Consider the following 15556-nt stretch of genomic DNA (forward strand, 5'->3'; position numbering starts at 1 on the left):
GGTATCATTGTAAATTGTCCCCAGTGTGTGCAGGATAGTGTAAGCGTTGGGATTGCTGCTCGGTGTGGACTCAGTGGGCTGAAGGGCCTGTTTCTGTGCTGTAGCTCTAGACTGAATTAAACTAAACTAAGTGGTGGTCAGTCAGCTTACTGAGCTGCTGTAATTCCCCATTGAAGATACCACCACAATGCTGTTAGATAGAGAGATTCAGGTTTTAGACCCAGCAATGATGAAGCACATTTCCAACTCGGGGTGGTGTGTCACTTGCAGGGGGATATGGAGGGGGGAATGTTTCTGACCATTTTTCTTGGTGATTGAAGTCAGTGATTTGGGAGGTGCTGTTGGAGTAGTATAGGTGAGTAACCACTATGCATTTTGTGGATGATATACATGCTACCCACTAATCCTGATGATGGAAAGAAAGAATGCTTCAAGTGGTGGATGCAGGCTGCTTTGTCTTGGATGGTGTTGAACTATTTGAACATTGTTGGAGCTGCATTTATGCAGGCATTGGCAAATATTCCAAAACATTCATACTGAGTGCTGTATGCTGTGTGCTAAAGCCTTTGGGTATCAAGAAGTGAATTACTCATTGCAGAATATCCAGCTTTTGACCTGTACTAAATGTATTATGGCTGTGTGTATGGATAATTGAGAGGTGGATAAGAAGAGTTAACCTATTTGATGCAGCACATAGTCTGGGAACAGACAATATGCCAGCAGCGTTTATAAACCCATAGTAATCAGAATCCAAGTACATTACAGAAGAGCTATTTATTCCTGCTAACGGAATACATTAACACCATTGGAACAATGCCTCCTAAAATTCCCACAACACATCTGCAGACATGAACAATTTAAGGGCATAGCCATTTAAAGAGGTCTAAAGAAGACACATTTTAAAATGATGATCAGTGGCTGAGACAGGAAACTCCTACTTTCAAAGACATACATATGCAAGAAACATATTTAGATATTTATTTTCCCAACATCCTGGGTCATCCAGCAGTTTGACCTTTAAATGTCAGGGAAACAATTTATTCTGCGAACATGGCTTCAACTTCAGAAAGCTTTTATTAAGGTGCAAACCCTGCTGGAAAACTCAGTAAAATATTATGGCATGGTTGTTTAAAAAAAAAAATGCAGCATGGAAGCAAGATGCCAGGGAAAACATATGCTTAGCTCGATTCGTAATGTAATCACTCCACTCAGATAAAATGTTAGAAAAACAGATGTTGGTGCATTTTCAAAACATCAGAATTTATCAATGTGAACAGACTAATTCTGGCACAATGAATCCCTGCGCTCCACCCACCTCCAACCGCTCCTGTTTGACTTCATCAGTATCATCTTCCTCAAGCAAGCCCAGCAGCTCCCCTGTTTGGTCAATGGAACTGAGGAATTCTTGGTAGAGTTTCTGCCGCTTGTTTATACTGCTGCTGGATTTGTCTATGTGTGGGCGAATAAGAGGAAGGAAGAAAAATTACTAATGTAAATTCCTGAACATCTGCAGCACAGATGAACTTGGAACTTACTTTCACCTGCTACACAGACTTCTGTAAATCAAGAATATATTTTTAATGACGTTCCCACCCATCTCTTAAAACAAAGATTTGTAAAGAGAGACTATGGCGCAGCAAAAATTTCAATTACCAAAGGGAGAAGAAAGAATTTAAAGCAATAAAACCATTCAGCACTATTTATATCTTTCAACAACAATGAAAACCAATTCTTGCTAAAGTTTAAAATAATTTGTATTTTGATTATATTTTATGCTCCAGATGATGGATTGAAGACCCACGAGAGGAACGTTTTTTTTTTTAACACTTTCTACACACTATGGTAACGGGCACTCCGAGGTCAGACTATATGGAGAGAAAAGTTAATATTCATCTACATACATAATATTTCAGAAACAAACCTAATTCAGTTTAAAGGAACTTTTAAAAATGTATTTATAAGTAATGATTGACATTAAAATTCTGTGCTGACATGGGTATTTTACAAATTCAATAGTGACACTAAAACCTGCGACAGACAGTCTGTTGCCCCCAGAGATGGCAAGAAAAGCGTGGACCTCCAAAAATTCTTAAGCCCCTTTCAAATGGAGATAAAGAGATTACTACCAATTGGAGCCCCCTGTCTCAAAACTGACCTGTCCCAAACAAAACTGATATTGAAATATGGTGAACACATGATTTAATGGCAGTTATTGAACATAGGCCACTACTAAAAATGTAAAATACTCAACTAAATATGGAGCAGGGATGAACAGGATCTCCTAAGCTCCGAAACAGCAGTAAAGACCGCTATTGCTTCCAGCTCTGTTCAATCCCAAAGCTTCCCTTCGTATTCAAAATCTTTACTGCTCTAATTCTTGATCAAATTGAGAGTTCAAATCTGGCGTCTCAGGTGGAAAGAGGAGGCAATCACTCAGTGTGATGAGGAACTGGCAGAAAAGTAGCAGAGACAGCAAAGGGGGGCATGAAAGCGTGAGATCAAGATTGATCGATCAAGGGTTTCAGTAATCCAAGATTTCACTATTTCAATCAAATGAGAAGAACCCTAACAAAATAAAAACAATTCAGAAATCAACAATGAGTTAGATTAAATAGGCAAGTAAATTTGAGATTTTTCAGCACCTCAATGGAATGCACATTGCATGGCATGCATTGTAAATATATTTCCAAATATTCTCAGACAAAATAAATTAAAAGTGTGATAAATGTTAGCACATACAAACTTGCAGGAACCGAGTTCAACAGGAAAAATACACAATTTCAAAGTGCTCTATAAAAAATGAGAAAATTTGGTAGGAGGGGCGAGAGAACAAACAACTTTGCAGCTGAGGCAAACGCAGCATTAAAAAGAAACAATGAATTCACTATTACAAGGGTAAATAGCAAGGTAAAGCACGTAGATACAAGCAGATTGAATCTAAGGATAACACGAGTACAAATGTTCAGGAGAGGAATGTTCAAGATTTTTATTAACCCTAGATAGCAGGGAAAGATGAGGCAAGAGATGTGCAAAATACTAGATATCATTTTGAAGGATCCACCAGATGCAGGAATGTATGTGAACATGGTTAATAGATTTAATATTGTAACCTAATTTTTAAAAAAGGTGACAAAACAAGGAACTTCAGATCCACTCAACTGACATCCATTCTGTGAAAAATACGACCACCATTGTTTCCACTGCAGATTACAAGTCTGAACCCAGGTTAAGTGGAAAACTTTGTAGGTCATACCAAAGCAAATGGGGCAATATAATCAGAAGTCAGCTCAAAAATTGTAGACCAAGATGGACAAGAAATGTCAGTGGAAAAACTATAGAAGTTGAAATCTAATGCTGAGAAATAGAAAATTCAACACACTGGAAGAAAATTATAGGCAACATGTACAATGCATGAACATTATTGAAGGAGCCAAAGGCAAAGCTAAAAAGGATCTAGGAGTTTGTAAGACTCCATGTTAAACATGTCTAACCAATAGTGAGCAGTAACAAAACTAATGGTCATTAGACACAGTCAGAGCAAGTAAATATCAAACCAGGTGGTTTTCTGGCTGGGCTGCAGCTCGAATAGCAAAAGCCACATTAAAGAGCTATATGTATATCCAGTAGCACAGACATTACATGTGGAAAAAAAAGGGATACATTTGTCCCTTCAGCCTGGAAATTCAATACCTGAGAACTAGAGAGATTATTGCAGCCATTTAAAAAATTAACCTCAAATAATACATCAAATGCAAGTTGAAGCAAAGAATTAAGAGACAGAGATTAGTTCTCAAACCAGAGTGGTGTATTTTTCTGTTAATTCACAATTACTCCTAAATGTTTTACAAAGACTGCAATTAATATTGGAGTAAACTTCGAAATGGTGCAGTGGAAGACAACACTAGTTTCTATGAAACAAACTTTCTGTGAGCTAGGGCAGTGGACAGAGACAAGACATTTGTCTGGATCCTTATCAAATAGTTTAAAGAATAGCTAGATGATAGGAATAGCTTCCTGTCCTTACTCTTGCTGCTGAAAAGCCAACTCACCTGCGATTATCATGCGAGAGCCGCCAGAGATTTAGGGTAAAGGGTGGGACAAACTCTGAAGCAAGTTTACGCTTCGGGCGGCAATTATGGGAGATCTGCAAATAACTGTGTCGAATGGTAAATGAGCCAATTACTTGAGAAATAGTGAATTAATACAAACATATGGGAATAGAACCAGGCAAATGGAATCCCATGCAGCTGAACAACAGGGAAGGGATTCTGGATGAGTCAGGCATGGATGACTGGTTGAATGCTTCACCAATTCCCATATCTCTGTTCCCATATGTTTGTATTCATGCTTAATGCTGCAAAGGCCGAGAATCCTTAAACCCAACTATGCAAAATATAACTATTCATGCGAAAAAATGAATTAAACTATTTAGCCTAAAATTTCTGGCAGCATCCATGTCTCACTGGAGGTCTCCTAAAATTCCCAGGATGGAGTCATTTCCATTTTGAGGATGGATGATAATTCTCTCTTCACTGTAGAGATCACCCATCACATGAAGATTTTCATAGTGGCTCCCTGTCACTTGAGACTTGATTTTTCAAGCCAGGACAACTAAATAAATATTGAAACAGAAATGGGCAATGCACCATTTACACCAGTTTACAATAAGTTTTTGACTTAACTGTAACTTAACTCTACACATCTAAATTCCATAACCTGTGGCTAAGAAAAATCTAATAATATTGGTTGTGATATTTTCAACAGGCGAAAATGAAGCATCTCTTTAGGGCAGCAAGTTCCAAATTGCTTTGACTGTTTGTGATAAAATGGTTTTCATCTACCCCATCATTTTTTCTCACCTTAAAGAATGTAATTAAACCACCCTGGAAACGCATGTTGTCAGAAGTGCAGAACTCAAGGCAATCTAACTTTTATTCATAATTTTTTACTTTTATCCTGTGCTCTTCTGCACCACTTCCAAAAAAGAATCACCCATTGCATTAACCTTCAGAAATGTAGCTGGGCTGGTCGAGGGCGTGTCAATGAGGAACATCATGAAGGTAGTAACCATAATCTTTTTTTTTAAACTGTTGTTAAAGAGTAGAAATTAGAATATAAATTAAGGCCATAAACTGGCAGAGGGTTGATTTCCATATGATAAATCAAGACCTTGCAAATTACAGTTCACTTCTTAGCAGAGACGTTTATCACAAGTTAAAGGGAACAAGATTTAAAGAGGATTTGGGTAAGAATTGTTTTTAACCTAAAGGATGGCTGAAACCTGGAATGCACTACCTGAATGGGAGATGGAGACAGGTAAATCCACATTTAAGAAATATTTTGGTGAGCACTTGAAACGCTATAGTATAAAAGCCTATAGTCGAGTACTTAAAAGTTGGATTAGCATAGATGAGTGCTTGATGGCCAAAACAAAAATGGCACATTGAAGGGCCTGTTTTCACGCTGAATTATGCTATGATTCCAAATCCCATCGTACTCTGCAGCAAGTGAAGAACTATTGAAGAGTGTCTCCTGCTGCAATGCATAAAAGATAACGAAAACTATAAATATTAAAAAATGTGGTCCTACGCCTTCTTCGATGCCTTGAAAATTGCCCATTGATTGAATGTTACATTATTTAGGCTTATGGATGGCCCAGGGGATACGCTTGCTTCAAGCAGGCATTCTTGCTGATCAGATGTTTGGTACATGGAGCTAAATTTCCAGGGGATGTCCAAATCTTACATCCACGGTCCAAAAACAACTCCAGGATGCTCATGTGAGCTAAAATGAAAGATATAATGATTCGCTCCACGCAATGTCATTTTAAAGGATGTTCATGCGCGGCTTCAGTTTCCTTCCTTATTACTTCAAGTCTGCGGTTCATCAGTTCTCGACTGTTCAACTAATTTCCAGCCACAATATTTCTACTTTATTCTTATTTTTTCCTAATTCAATACATTTTTGCGTATATTTTGTGTATTCTATTCATTTCTCTAATTTTGACATTAAATAAATACATTTCATTATCTTGTCATTTTGTTTGAAGTTACTTGACAAAACTGTACAAAGTGTTGGCCTGTAACCAGATACCAGTGCTGGTTTATTCCAGTAAAAATCAGAATAATTAGTGCTTGCTTTTTCAAACCCCATCATTCACATAAGACCAAAGAGAAAACAGAACGGAGAGTAACGAGAAAGAAAGAAAAAAAAAACAGGACAGGGAAGCAGCACTGGGATAATGAGAAGGAGACCATTAATGAAAACTAAATGCACTGTCATGAAAAGGGAGTTTTAGGGTACTCCAGTAGAATCAACTATCAACAAATGGGTAAATAAACGAGTGTGGTAGGAGGGAGGAAGTTGAGGCACTCACAGTATCATTGAAAAATAATTCCAAAGGGGCACAAGAGACTCATAAACCCATGTGTGTGGTATGACTGACAAGGACTCCTTTGTAAATTACTATGGTTCAAGTATGAAATGTATATTTTCAATTCTGGTTATGATTACCTTAAGTTAATATCAGGCACATAAATCTAACTTTGTGCAAATCTGAAACAAATGATGCATGATGAATTAGATAAATATTCCCCACCCTGCTATTTTAAAGAAGCTTTGAATGGTCTCTTACAATAAACTTAATGTCTTCTTTCCTCCAGGTGCATGAGAGTAGTACATTGCCCTCCATAATGTTAGGGACAAAGACCCATCATTTATTTATTTGCCTCTGTACTCCACAATTTGAGATTTGTAATAGAAAAAAAATCACATGTGGTTAAAGTGCACATTGTCAGATTTTAATAAAGGCCATTTTTATACATTTTGGTTTCACCATGTAGAAATTACAGCAGTGTTTATACATAGTCCCTCCATTTCAGGGCACCATGATGTTTGGGACACAGCAATGTCATGTAAATGAAAGTAGTCATGTTTAGCATTTTGTTGCATATCCTTTGCATGCAATGACTGCTTGAAGTCTGCAATTCATGGACATCACCAGTTGCTGGGTGTCTTCTCTGGTGATGCTCTGCCAGGCCTGTATTGCAGCCATCTTTAGCTTATGCTTGTTTTGGGAGCTAATCCCCTTCAGTTTTCTCTTCAGCATATAAAAGGCATGCTCAATTGGGTTCAGATCAGCGGTGCTGGCCCGAAGGGCCAAATGGCCCATTCCTGCACTTACTGTCTATTGTCTAAGTTAATCTTTGTCTCATCTGTCCGCAAGAACTTTTTGCAGAACTGTGGTTGCTCTTCTAACTACTTCCTGGCAAATTGTAACCTGGCCATCCTATTTTTGCGGCTAACCAGTGGTTTGTATCTTGCAGTGTAGCCTCTGTATTTCTGTTTATGAAGTCTTCAGCGGACAGTGGTCATTGACAAATCCACACCTGACTCCTGAAGAGTGTTTCTGATCTGTCCGATAGGTGTTTGGGGATTTTTCTTTATAATAGAGAGAATTCTTCTGTCATCAGAATTCTTCTGTCATCGGGTCTTTCCTTGGCCTGCTAGTCTCTTAGTAAGCTCACCAGGGCTCTCTTCCTTCTTAATGATGTTCCAAACAGTTAATTCTGGTAAGCAAGGTTTGGCTGCTGTTTCTAACAGTTTTATTCTTGTTTTTCAGTATCATAATGGCTTCTTTGATTCTCATTGGCACAATTGTCCTCATGTTGATAAACAGCAATAAAAGTTTCCTAAGGTGATGGAAAGACTGGAGGAAAGACTACGTGCTGAGAGCTCTCTTATACCAGCAAGAAGGAGGCAATTAAACACACCTGAGCAATTACAAAGATCTGTGAAGCCATGTGTCCCAAACATTATGATGCACTGAAATGGGGGGATTATGTATAAACACTGCTGTAACTGCTACATGGTGAAACCATACCGTATAAAAATGGCCTTTATTAAAATCTGACAATGTGCACTTTAAACACATGTGAATTTTTCTATTACAAAATCTCAAATTGTGGAGTACAGAAGCAAATAAATAAATGATGGGTCTTTGTCTTAAACATTATGGAGGGCACTGTACCTTCAGCTGATCAGTGAACTACCTAAGCTCACCAATTTCTGGCTCAGCCATGCCTATTTTTCCAGTATGGATCTGTGCATTGTATTCTGTTGGAATATTGGCTCTGAGCTGATCAGCATGGCCCAGTCTAGTGCAGGAGCTCTCCCGACATGTGGCCGCGAGCTCTCCCACAAAGGCTTCTACGGCTGGAGAGGTCAAGTCCCCACATTCAATGGTTAACTTAGCTGTCACAAGCATTTAGTCTTTTTAAATGTCTTTGACATTCACAGACATAAACAAAACCTCAAGCTTGAGTACATCGCTTATTATAAAAATATAATTAAAAAATTGAAATATATATAAATATAATTGAACACATTTAAATTAATGTAATTAAATCTCATACAAAACATCTACCTGCCATTCTGTGGCCAGCCATTGCTTCCAATTGTCTAAACTTGTTCAGACTCAGTGAGCAGAATTTCTCAAACTTAGAGCTTGGAAATCTGTAGATGTCTGCCCCAGGCAAGTGTTTTATGATCAACTATCAACTGGAATAAAGACTGAACTTCAACCTGCGCTCAGCAGTCCGAAACGTCCACTCAGTTATGTCTGCAAAAACTGCAGGTCAGAGCTGACCTGCCAACTTGATTACCTTCAAACAGCTGAAATCAAGAATGCATATTATTTATTTAATCTAGATATAATCATTTATTTAAGAAAAAAAATACCTGCTTCAATAACATCTTCATCTTCAACACCTTTAATAATTTTGGATTTGAAATCCCGGAAACTCATATACCTTATCAATCGCCGTAATTTTCTCTGCAAATAGAGATAAATGTGAATAAGAGAGTTTGTTCACAATGAAGTGTCACCTCAAGCATCTGCCTGTTAAAACTTTCATTTCCCACATTCTCTGTGTAAATCACAGCTAATGACCTGAATCTTATAGTTTGTGCTGAGCAGCCCGTTCTTGCTGCTAACCTGAGAAAAACTCGCACTTACCTTGTGAGGATTCCTCATCATCAATTTTCTCTCCAAAGACTGCCTCAGAGCAGGTGATTCTATTCTAAACATTATTATCTGAGACCCCAGAAAAAGCTTTGTCCACAAAAAACCATTGTACTGTTAATCACAAGGGGATATATCTGGGTGCCCAGGTATCACTGATATCCTCAATATCTGGCTGCTTAAGTTCTGGAAAGGCAAAATTAAAAACAGAAATTGCTGAAAATATTTAGCTGGTCAGGCAGAATCTGCTGTGAGAGAAATGGACAATGCTTCAAGTTCAGATATAAAAAAACCCAAGAAAAGTAAAGATGAAACTAGTTTTACATTTCAGTCCAAGACAGTAGGGGTAGAACGAACAAAATGCTGGATGGGGAGGAAGAGGGATTTAATGACACGGCACATGTAGTGATGATGATGCACACTGAAAGATGATGGGTTTAATGTTTTAATGTTCTGCAGGTACAGAATAACATATATGATAGGGAGAAAATATCAATAGGAAGAGACAAATGAAGTCTGAAATTACTAGAATAGCAGAGAGAAAATAACTAAATGTTGGATACAAGACCGGAATAACATGGATTATTTGAAGATGTAATTGAATCCTGAAAGTTGTGATGTGTCAAGATGGTGTTTCTTGAGTTTTGTTCTGGCAGAGAAGTCATAGTGGGTAGAGAACTGACGTGACAGGCAGAAAGTGAAGTTGGTAATTGTGCAGGGTCGAGATAAAATAGATAGACAACAGTTGGAAGTGTATGAAGTGGCAAAAGAATCAAAAGTGGCAGGAAGAAAATATTGTTTTTATGCAAGAACACATCGGATTGAGAAGGTAAGTGGGGTGTGGGTGGAGGGGATTAATTACCCTTCATAGAGGTGTCACGAACTGGAGAGATTGAGTTACAATTTTTCTGTAAATATACTTCATTTCATGCTAAAATGTTTCCATACATCCAACAGAAATTTCAGTGTAAGCCTGCAGACTGAATTGTGGCATTCTGCAAAGATGTCACCCAGTTTGGGTTTTGTTTTCCTGAGATAGAGCAGAACAAGTAAATCATTGTTTCTCCTGGAAGATGTTTGATGTTTTTGGTGTCTCTGCATCGCGAATGAGCAGGAGTTAGAATAGTGAATGCACATCCCCGTGATTGGTGCTGTGAGGAGAGTGAGAGTGAATTGAGATGGAACAATGACAAGAGTGCAAGACTCTTTTCAGAAATAATAACATTTCCAGGTGTCAACATAATGCCATCGCCAGTCACTTCATCACCTTTGTTCATCTTTCAGCATCGTGGAAACTGAAGGCGAAGATAAGAAGACTGAGGTAAGCCAAGAGTAGATACAAAGAACTGCAGATGCTGGTTTACAGACTGCTAGAACACCTTCTCCAGAGATGCTACCTGTCCTGTTGAGTTATTCCTGCACTTAATGAAATATGTAAAAGCCAACGCAGTTGACTAATAAAAATAAGACCTCAAACTTAATAATGAGAAGGGAATCTAAGCAGTTCGTGAATTTAAAGTGAATAACCCTTGAATCCCTATTTTACTCTTATTGTTTAAAATTCTTCAGATACATCTACTTATTAAATCAATTAAAAGGGCGGCATAGAGTTGCTTCCTTACAGCGCCAGAGACCTGGGTTCAATTCTGACTACACGTACTGTCTGTACAGAGTTTGTATGTTTTCCCTGTGACCACATGGGTTTTCTCCGGGTGCTCCGGTTTCCTCCTGCATTTCAAAGATGTGCAGGTTTGTAGGTTAATTAGCTTCTGTAAATTGTCTCTAGTGTACAGGATAAAACTACTGTACGGGTGATCGTTGGTCGTTGCGGTGGGCCACAAGCCCCGTTTCCATGCCGTATCACCAAAACTAATAACTATTGAGTAATAATTTGACATTTTTCTGATTGTTGTTACAATTTGCTGTAGAATAAAGTGAATATTTTCTACAGAAAAAAAGTCTTCACAATGTGCTTGGGATGATCATTTGGCATTAGTACTTGTAGACTAACCAAATGCTCCTCAATCCTGAGCTTATGGCAGTGCTTGGCCTTCTTGATGCCCCTCTTCAGGTTAGCCCTGGATGAACTGTAGGCTCGAGCATCGCCTGACCTGAAAGCGGTGTCCCGTGCTTTCAGCAGTAGCCTGACCTCGCTGTTCATCCATGGCTTCTGATTCGGGAATATGGTCACCCGTTTGAGGGAGGTGACACTATTGATGGTGGAGTTTATAAAGTCCAGAACAGAGGATGTGTAGGAATCAATGTCCGTGTGGGAGTCAAGGGTGGCCTGGGCTGCAAACGCCTTCCAGTCAGTGTTTCCAAAACACTGCTGAAGTGTGGAGTCCGCTTCCTCTGACCAGACTTTAACTGTCCTCACAGTGGGTTTAACCCGTCTGATGAGTGGGGAGTACTTAGGGAGCAGGAACAATGAGAGGTGATCAGACTGACCAAGGTGGGGGAGGGGGACGGCTTTGTAAGCTTCAGCCATGTTAGTGTAGACTTTGTCCAGTGTCTTGTCTACTCTAGTGGCGAAGGAGACATGTTGTTGGAATTTGGGGAGTACAGTCTTCAGGTTAGAGTGATTGAAGTCACCCGCAACAATGAAGGCTGCCTCGGGGTTGTGAGTCTGTTGTTTACTAATGGCAGTATGCAGCTGTTTCAGTGCAAGCTTGGCATTAGCATCAGGAGGGATATAGGTTGCAGTCACAACAGTGGAGGTAAACTGTTCAAGAAGGAACTGCAGATGCTGGAAGATCGAAAGTACACAAAATTGCTGGAGAAACTCAGCGGGCGCAGCAGCATCTATGGAGCGAAGGAAATAGGCGACGTTTCGGGCCGAAACCCTTCTTCAGGGTTTTGGCCCGAAACGTCGCCTATTTCTTTCGCTCCATAGATGCTGCCGCACCCGCTGAGTTTCTCCAGCAATTTTTGTGTACAGTGGAGGTAAACTCTCTGGGCAGATAGAATGGTCTGCATCTAACCAAGAGGAACTCAAGGTTAGCTGAGCAGTGACTCTCGATGATGGTGGAGTCCATGCACCATGCTTTATTTACATAAATGCACAGACCCCCTACATCGTGCCAGTGCCAAAACACTCCACTGCGGCAAGTCTCAACGACTTCCGCCCAGTTGCACTTACTCCCATCATCACCAAATGCTTCGAGAGGCTGGTCCTGGCACACGTCAAAGGCTGCCTACCCCCACATTGGATCCCTATCAGTTTGCCTACCGCAAGAACAGGAGTGCGGAGGATGCCATCTCAACGGCACTTCACTCCGCCCTCTCCCACCTCGACAACAGAGACACTTACGTAAGAATGCTGTTCATCGGTTACAGCTCAGCATTCAACACCATTATACCATCAAAACTGATCACCAAACTCGGTAACCTGGGCATCGACCCCTCCCTCTGCAACTGGATACTGGACTTTCTAACCAACAGACCCCAGTCTGTTAGGTTAGACAAGCACACCTCTTCAACCCTCACCCTGAACACCAGCGTTCCACAGGGCTGTGTGCTGAGCCCCCTCCTCTACTCCCTCTTCACCTACGACTGCACACCTGTACATGGTACTAACACCATCATCAAGTATGCAGATGATACAACGGTGATTGGCCTCATCAGCAACAACGATGAGTCGGCCTATAGGGAGGAGGTCCAGCACCTAGCAGCATGGTGCGCTGACAACAACCTGGCCCTTAACTCCAAGAAGATCAAGGAGCTCATTGCAGACTTCAGGTAGTCTAAGGGCGGCGCGCACACCCCCATCCACATTAACGGGACGGAGGTGGAACGTGTTTCCAGCTTCAGGTTCCTGGGGGTCAACATCTCCGATGACCTCTCTTGGACCCACAATATCTCAGCTCTGGTCAAGAAGGCTCATCAGCGTCTCTTCTTCCTGAGGAGACTGAAGAAGGTCCATCTGTCTCCTCAGATTCTGGTGAACTTCGACCGCTGCACCATCGAGCATCCTTATCAACTGTATCACAGTATGGTATGGCAACTGCTCTGTCTCCGACCAGAAAGCACTGCAGAGGGTGGTAAAAATTGCCCAAAGCATCACCGGTTCCTCGCTCCCCTCCATTGAGTCTGTCCAAAGCAAGCGTTGTCTGCGAAGGGCGCTCAGCATCGCCAAGGACTGCTCTCACCCCAACCATGGACTGTTTACCCTCCTACGATCCGGGAGGCGCTACAGGTCTCTCCGTTGCCGGACCAGCAGGTCCAGGAACAGCTTCTTCCCTGCGGCACTACTCATCAATGTACCTCGATGACCCCCCCCCCCCCCCCCCCCCCCGGACACTCCTCCCACAGGAAAAACACTATGACTGTATGCATGTAAATAGATTTATTTATTGAAATCATATTCTATGTCGCTCTTCCAGGTAGATGCTAACTGCATTTTGTTGTCTCTGTACTGCACACTGACAATGACAATTAAAGTTGAATCTGAATCTGAATCTGCTGTGCTAAGTTTAAATTTGTGTTTTTGTGCCAATTTGATAAAATAAACCAGGAAGAATAAATTGCTTCAGTGCTTTTTAGCTCAACAACACACAAATTCTGCTCATGTTTACAATTGAGATTCCCAAATGCCAAACTCCCATGATATATGGTGAACTTCTGTGCTGTGTAGAGGCATTGAGGGGAGATAAGCAGATTCCTCTGAATAGACAAATGAAAATAAAACAAAATAAACAATTACTCAAGGCCTTTTCTGTTAACCCTCACACCTGATTCTCTATTATTTACTAAGTGATCTAGCCATCCATTTAGTAGGGCAATGTTGCATAGTGTTGGGCAAATACTGTAAATAATTTACAGTGCAAGAACATGCAAAAACAGTAATTGCATTGAAATCATCTGCAAATGGTAGTAACATAAGAATGAGTCCCAGACTGAGCCAATTTGAGTTTATTGTCATATGCACAAGTACAGGTACGATAAATATATATTGTAAATAGCTGGGGTCTCAGCACTGAGACTTGCGGTACCCCACTAGTCACTGCCTGCCATTGTGAAAATGACCCGTTTACTCCTACTCTTTGCTTCCTGTCTGCCAGCCAGTTCTCTATCCACATCAATACTGAACCCCCAATACCATGTGCTTTAAGTTTGTATAGTAATCTCTTATGTGAGACCTTGTTGAAAGCCTTCTGAAAGTCCAGATATAACACATCCACTTGTTCTCCCTTATCCACTCTACTACTTACATCCTCGAAAAATTCTATAAGATTAGTCAGACATGATTTACCTTTCATAAATCCATGCTGACTTTGTCCAATGATTTCACCACTTTCCAAATGTGCTGCTATCCCATCTTTAACAACTGACTCTAGCAGTTTCCCCACTACCGATGTTAGACTAACTGGTCTGTAATTTCCCGTTTTCTCTCTCCCTCCCTTTTTAAAAAGTGGGGTTACATTAGCTACCCTCCAATCCTCAGGAACTACTCCAGAATCTAAAGAGTTTTGAAAAATTATCACTAATGCATCCACTATTTCTGGGGCTACTTTCTTAAGTACTCTGGGATGCAGCCTATCTGGCCCTGGGGATTTATCGGCCTTTAATCCATTCAATTTACCTAACACCACTTCCCAGCTAACCTGGATTTCACTCAGTTCCTCCATCTCATTTGACCCCCGGTCCCCTGCTATTTCCGGCAGATTATTTATGTCTTCCTTAGTGAAGGCAGAACCAAAGTAGTTATTCAATTGGTCTACCATGTCTTTGTTCCCCATGATCAATTCACCTGTTTCTGACTGCAAGGGACCTACATTTGTTTTAACTAATCTTTTTCTCTTCACATATCTACAAAAACTTTTGCAGTCAGTTTTTATGTTCCCTGCCAGTTTTCTTTCAAAATCTATTTTCCCTTTCCTAATTAAGCCCTTTGTCCTCCTCTGCTGGACTCTGAATTTCTCCCAGTCCTCTGGTACGCTGCTTTTTCTGGCTAATTTGTATGCTTCATCTTTTGTTTTGATGCTATCCCTGATTTCCCTTGTTATCCACAGATGTACTACCTTCCCTGATTTATTCTTTTGCCAAACTGGGATGAACAATTGTTGTAGTTCATCCATGCAGTCTTTAAATGCCTTCCATTGCATATCCAACATCAACCCATTAAGAATCAATCGCCAGTCTATCTTGGCCAATTCACGTCTCATACCCTCAAAGTTACCTTTCTTTAAGTTCAGGACCCTTGTTTCTGAATTAACAATGTCACTCTCCATCCTAATGAAGAACTCAACCATATTATGGTCACTCTTGCCCAAGGGGCCATGCACAACAAGACTGTTAACTAACCCTTCCTCATTACTCAATACCCAGTCTAGAATAGCCTGCTCTCTCGTTGGTTCCTCTACATGTTGGTTTAGAAAACTATCCCGCATACATTACAAGAAATCCTCTTCCTCAGCACCCTTGCATGTTGTATACATGGACTTCAGTAAGGCATTCAACAATGTTCTGCATGGTAGGGCTTCTCTGGAAGGTTAGATCGCATGGGATCCAAGGAGAGATAGCTGAATGGATTGC

At 40.5% G+C, this 15556-nt stretch overlaps 1 protein-coding gene across 2 annotated transcripts in view; it reads right to left on the reverse strand.

The window, feature by feature from the left end:
• Window positions 1-15556, reverse strand: part of supt3h (SPT3 homolog, SAGA and STAGA complex component) — a 364405-nt gene that overhangs the window by 94132 nt on the left and 254717 nt on the right. For both annotated transcript variants that reach the window (XM_055635557.1, XM_055635558.1), the window contains exons 5-6: window positions 8740-8833; window positions 1316-1449 (exon numbers count right to left, since the gene is read on the reverse strand). In XM_055635557.1, the coding sequence (XP_055491532.1) occupies window positions 1316-1449; window positions 8740-8833 (228 nt within the window). The remainder of the gene's footprint in view (window positions 1-1315; window positions 1450-8739; window positions 8834-15556) is intronic.

The sequence above is a fragment of the Leucoraja erinacea genome, chromosome 5 (genome assembly GCF_028641065.1).
Source record: "Leucoraja erinacea ecotype New England chromosome 5, Leri_hhj_1, whole genome shotgun sequence".
Taxonomy (NCBI): Eukaryota; Metazoa; Chordata; class Chondrichthyes; order Rajiformes; family Rajidae; genus Leucoraja; species Leucoraja erinaceus.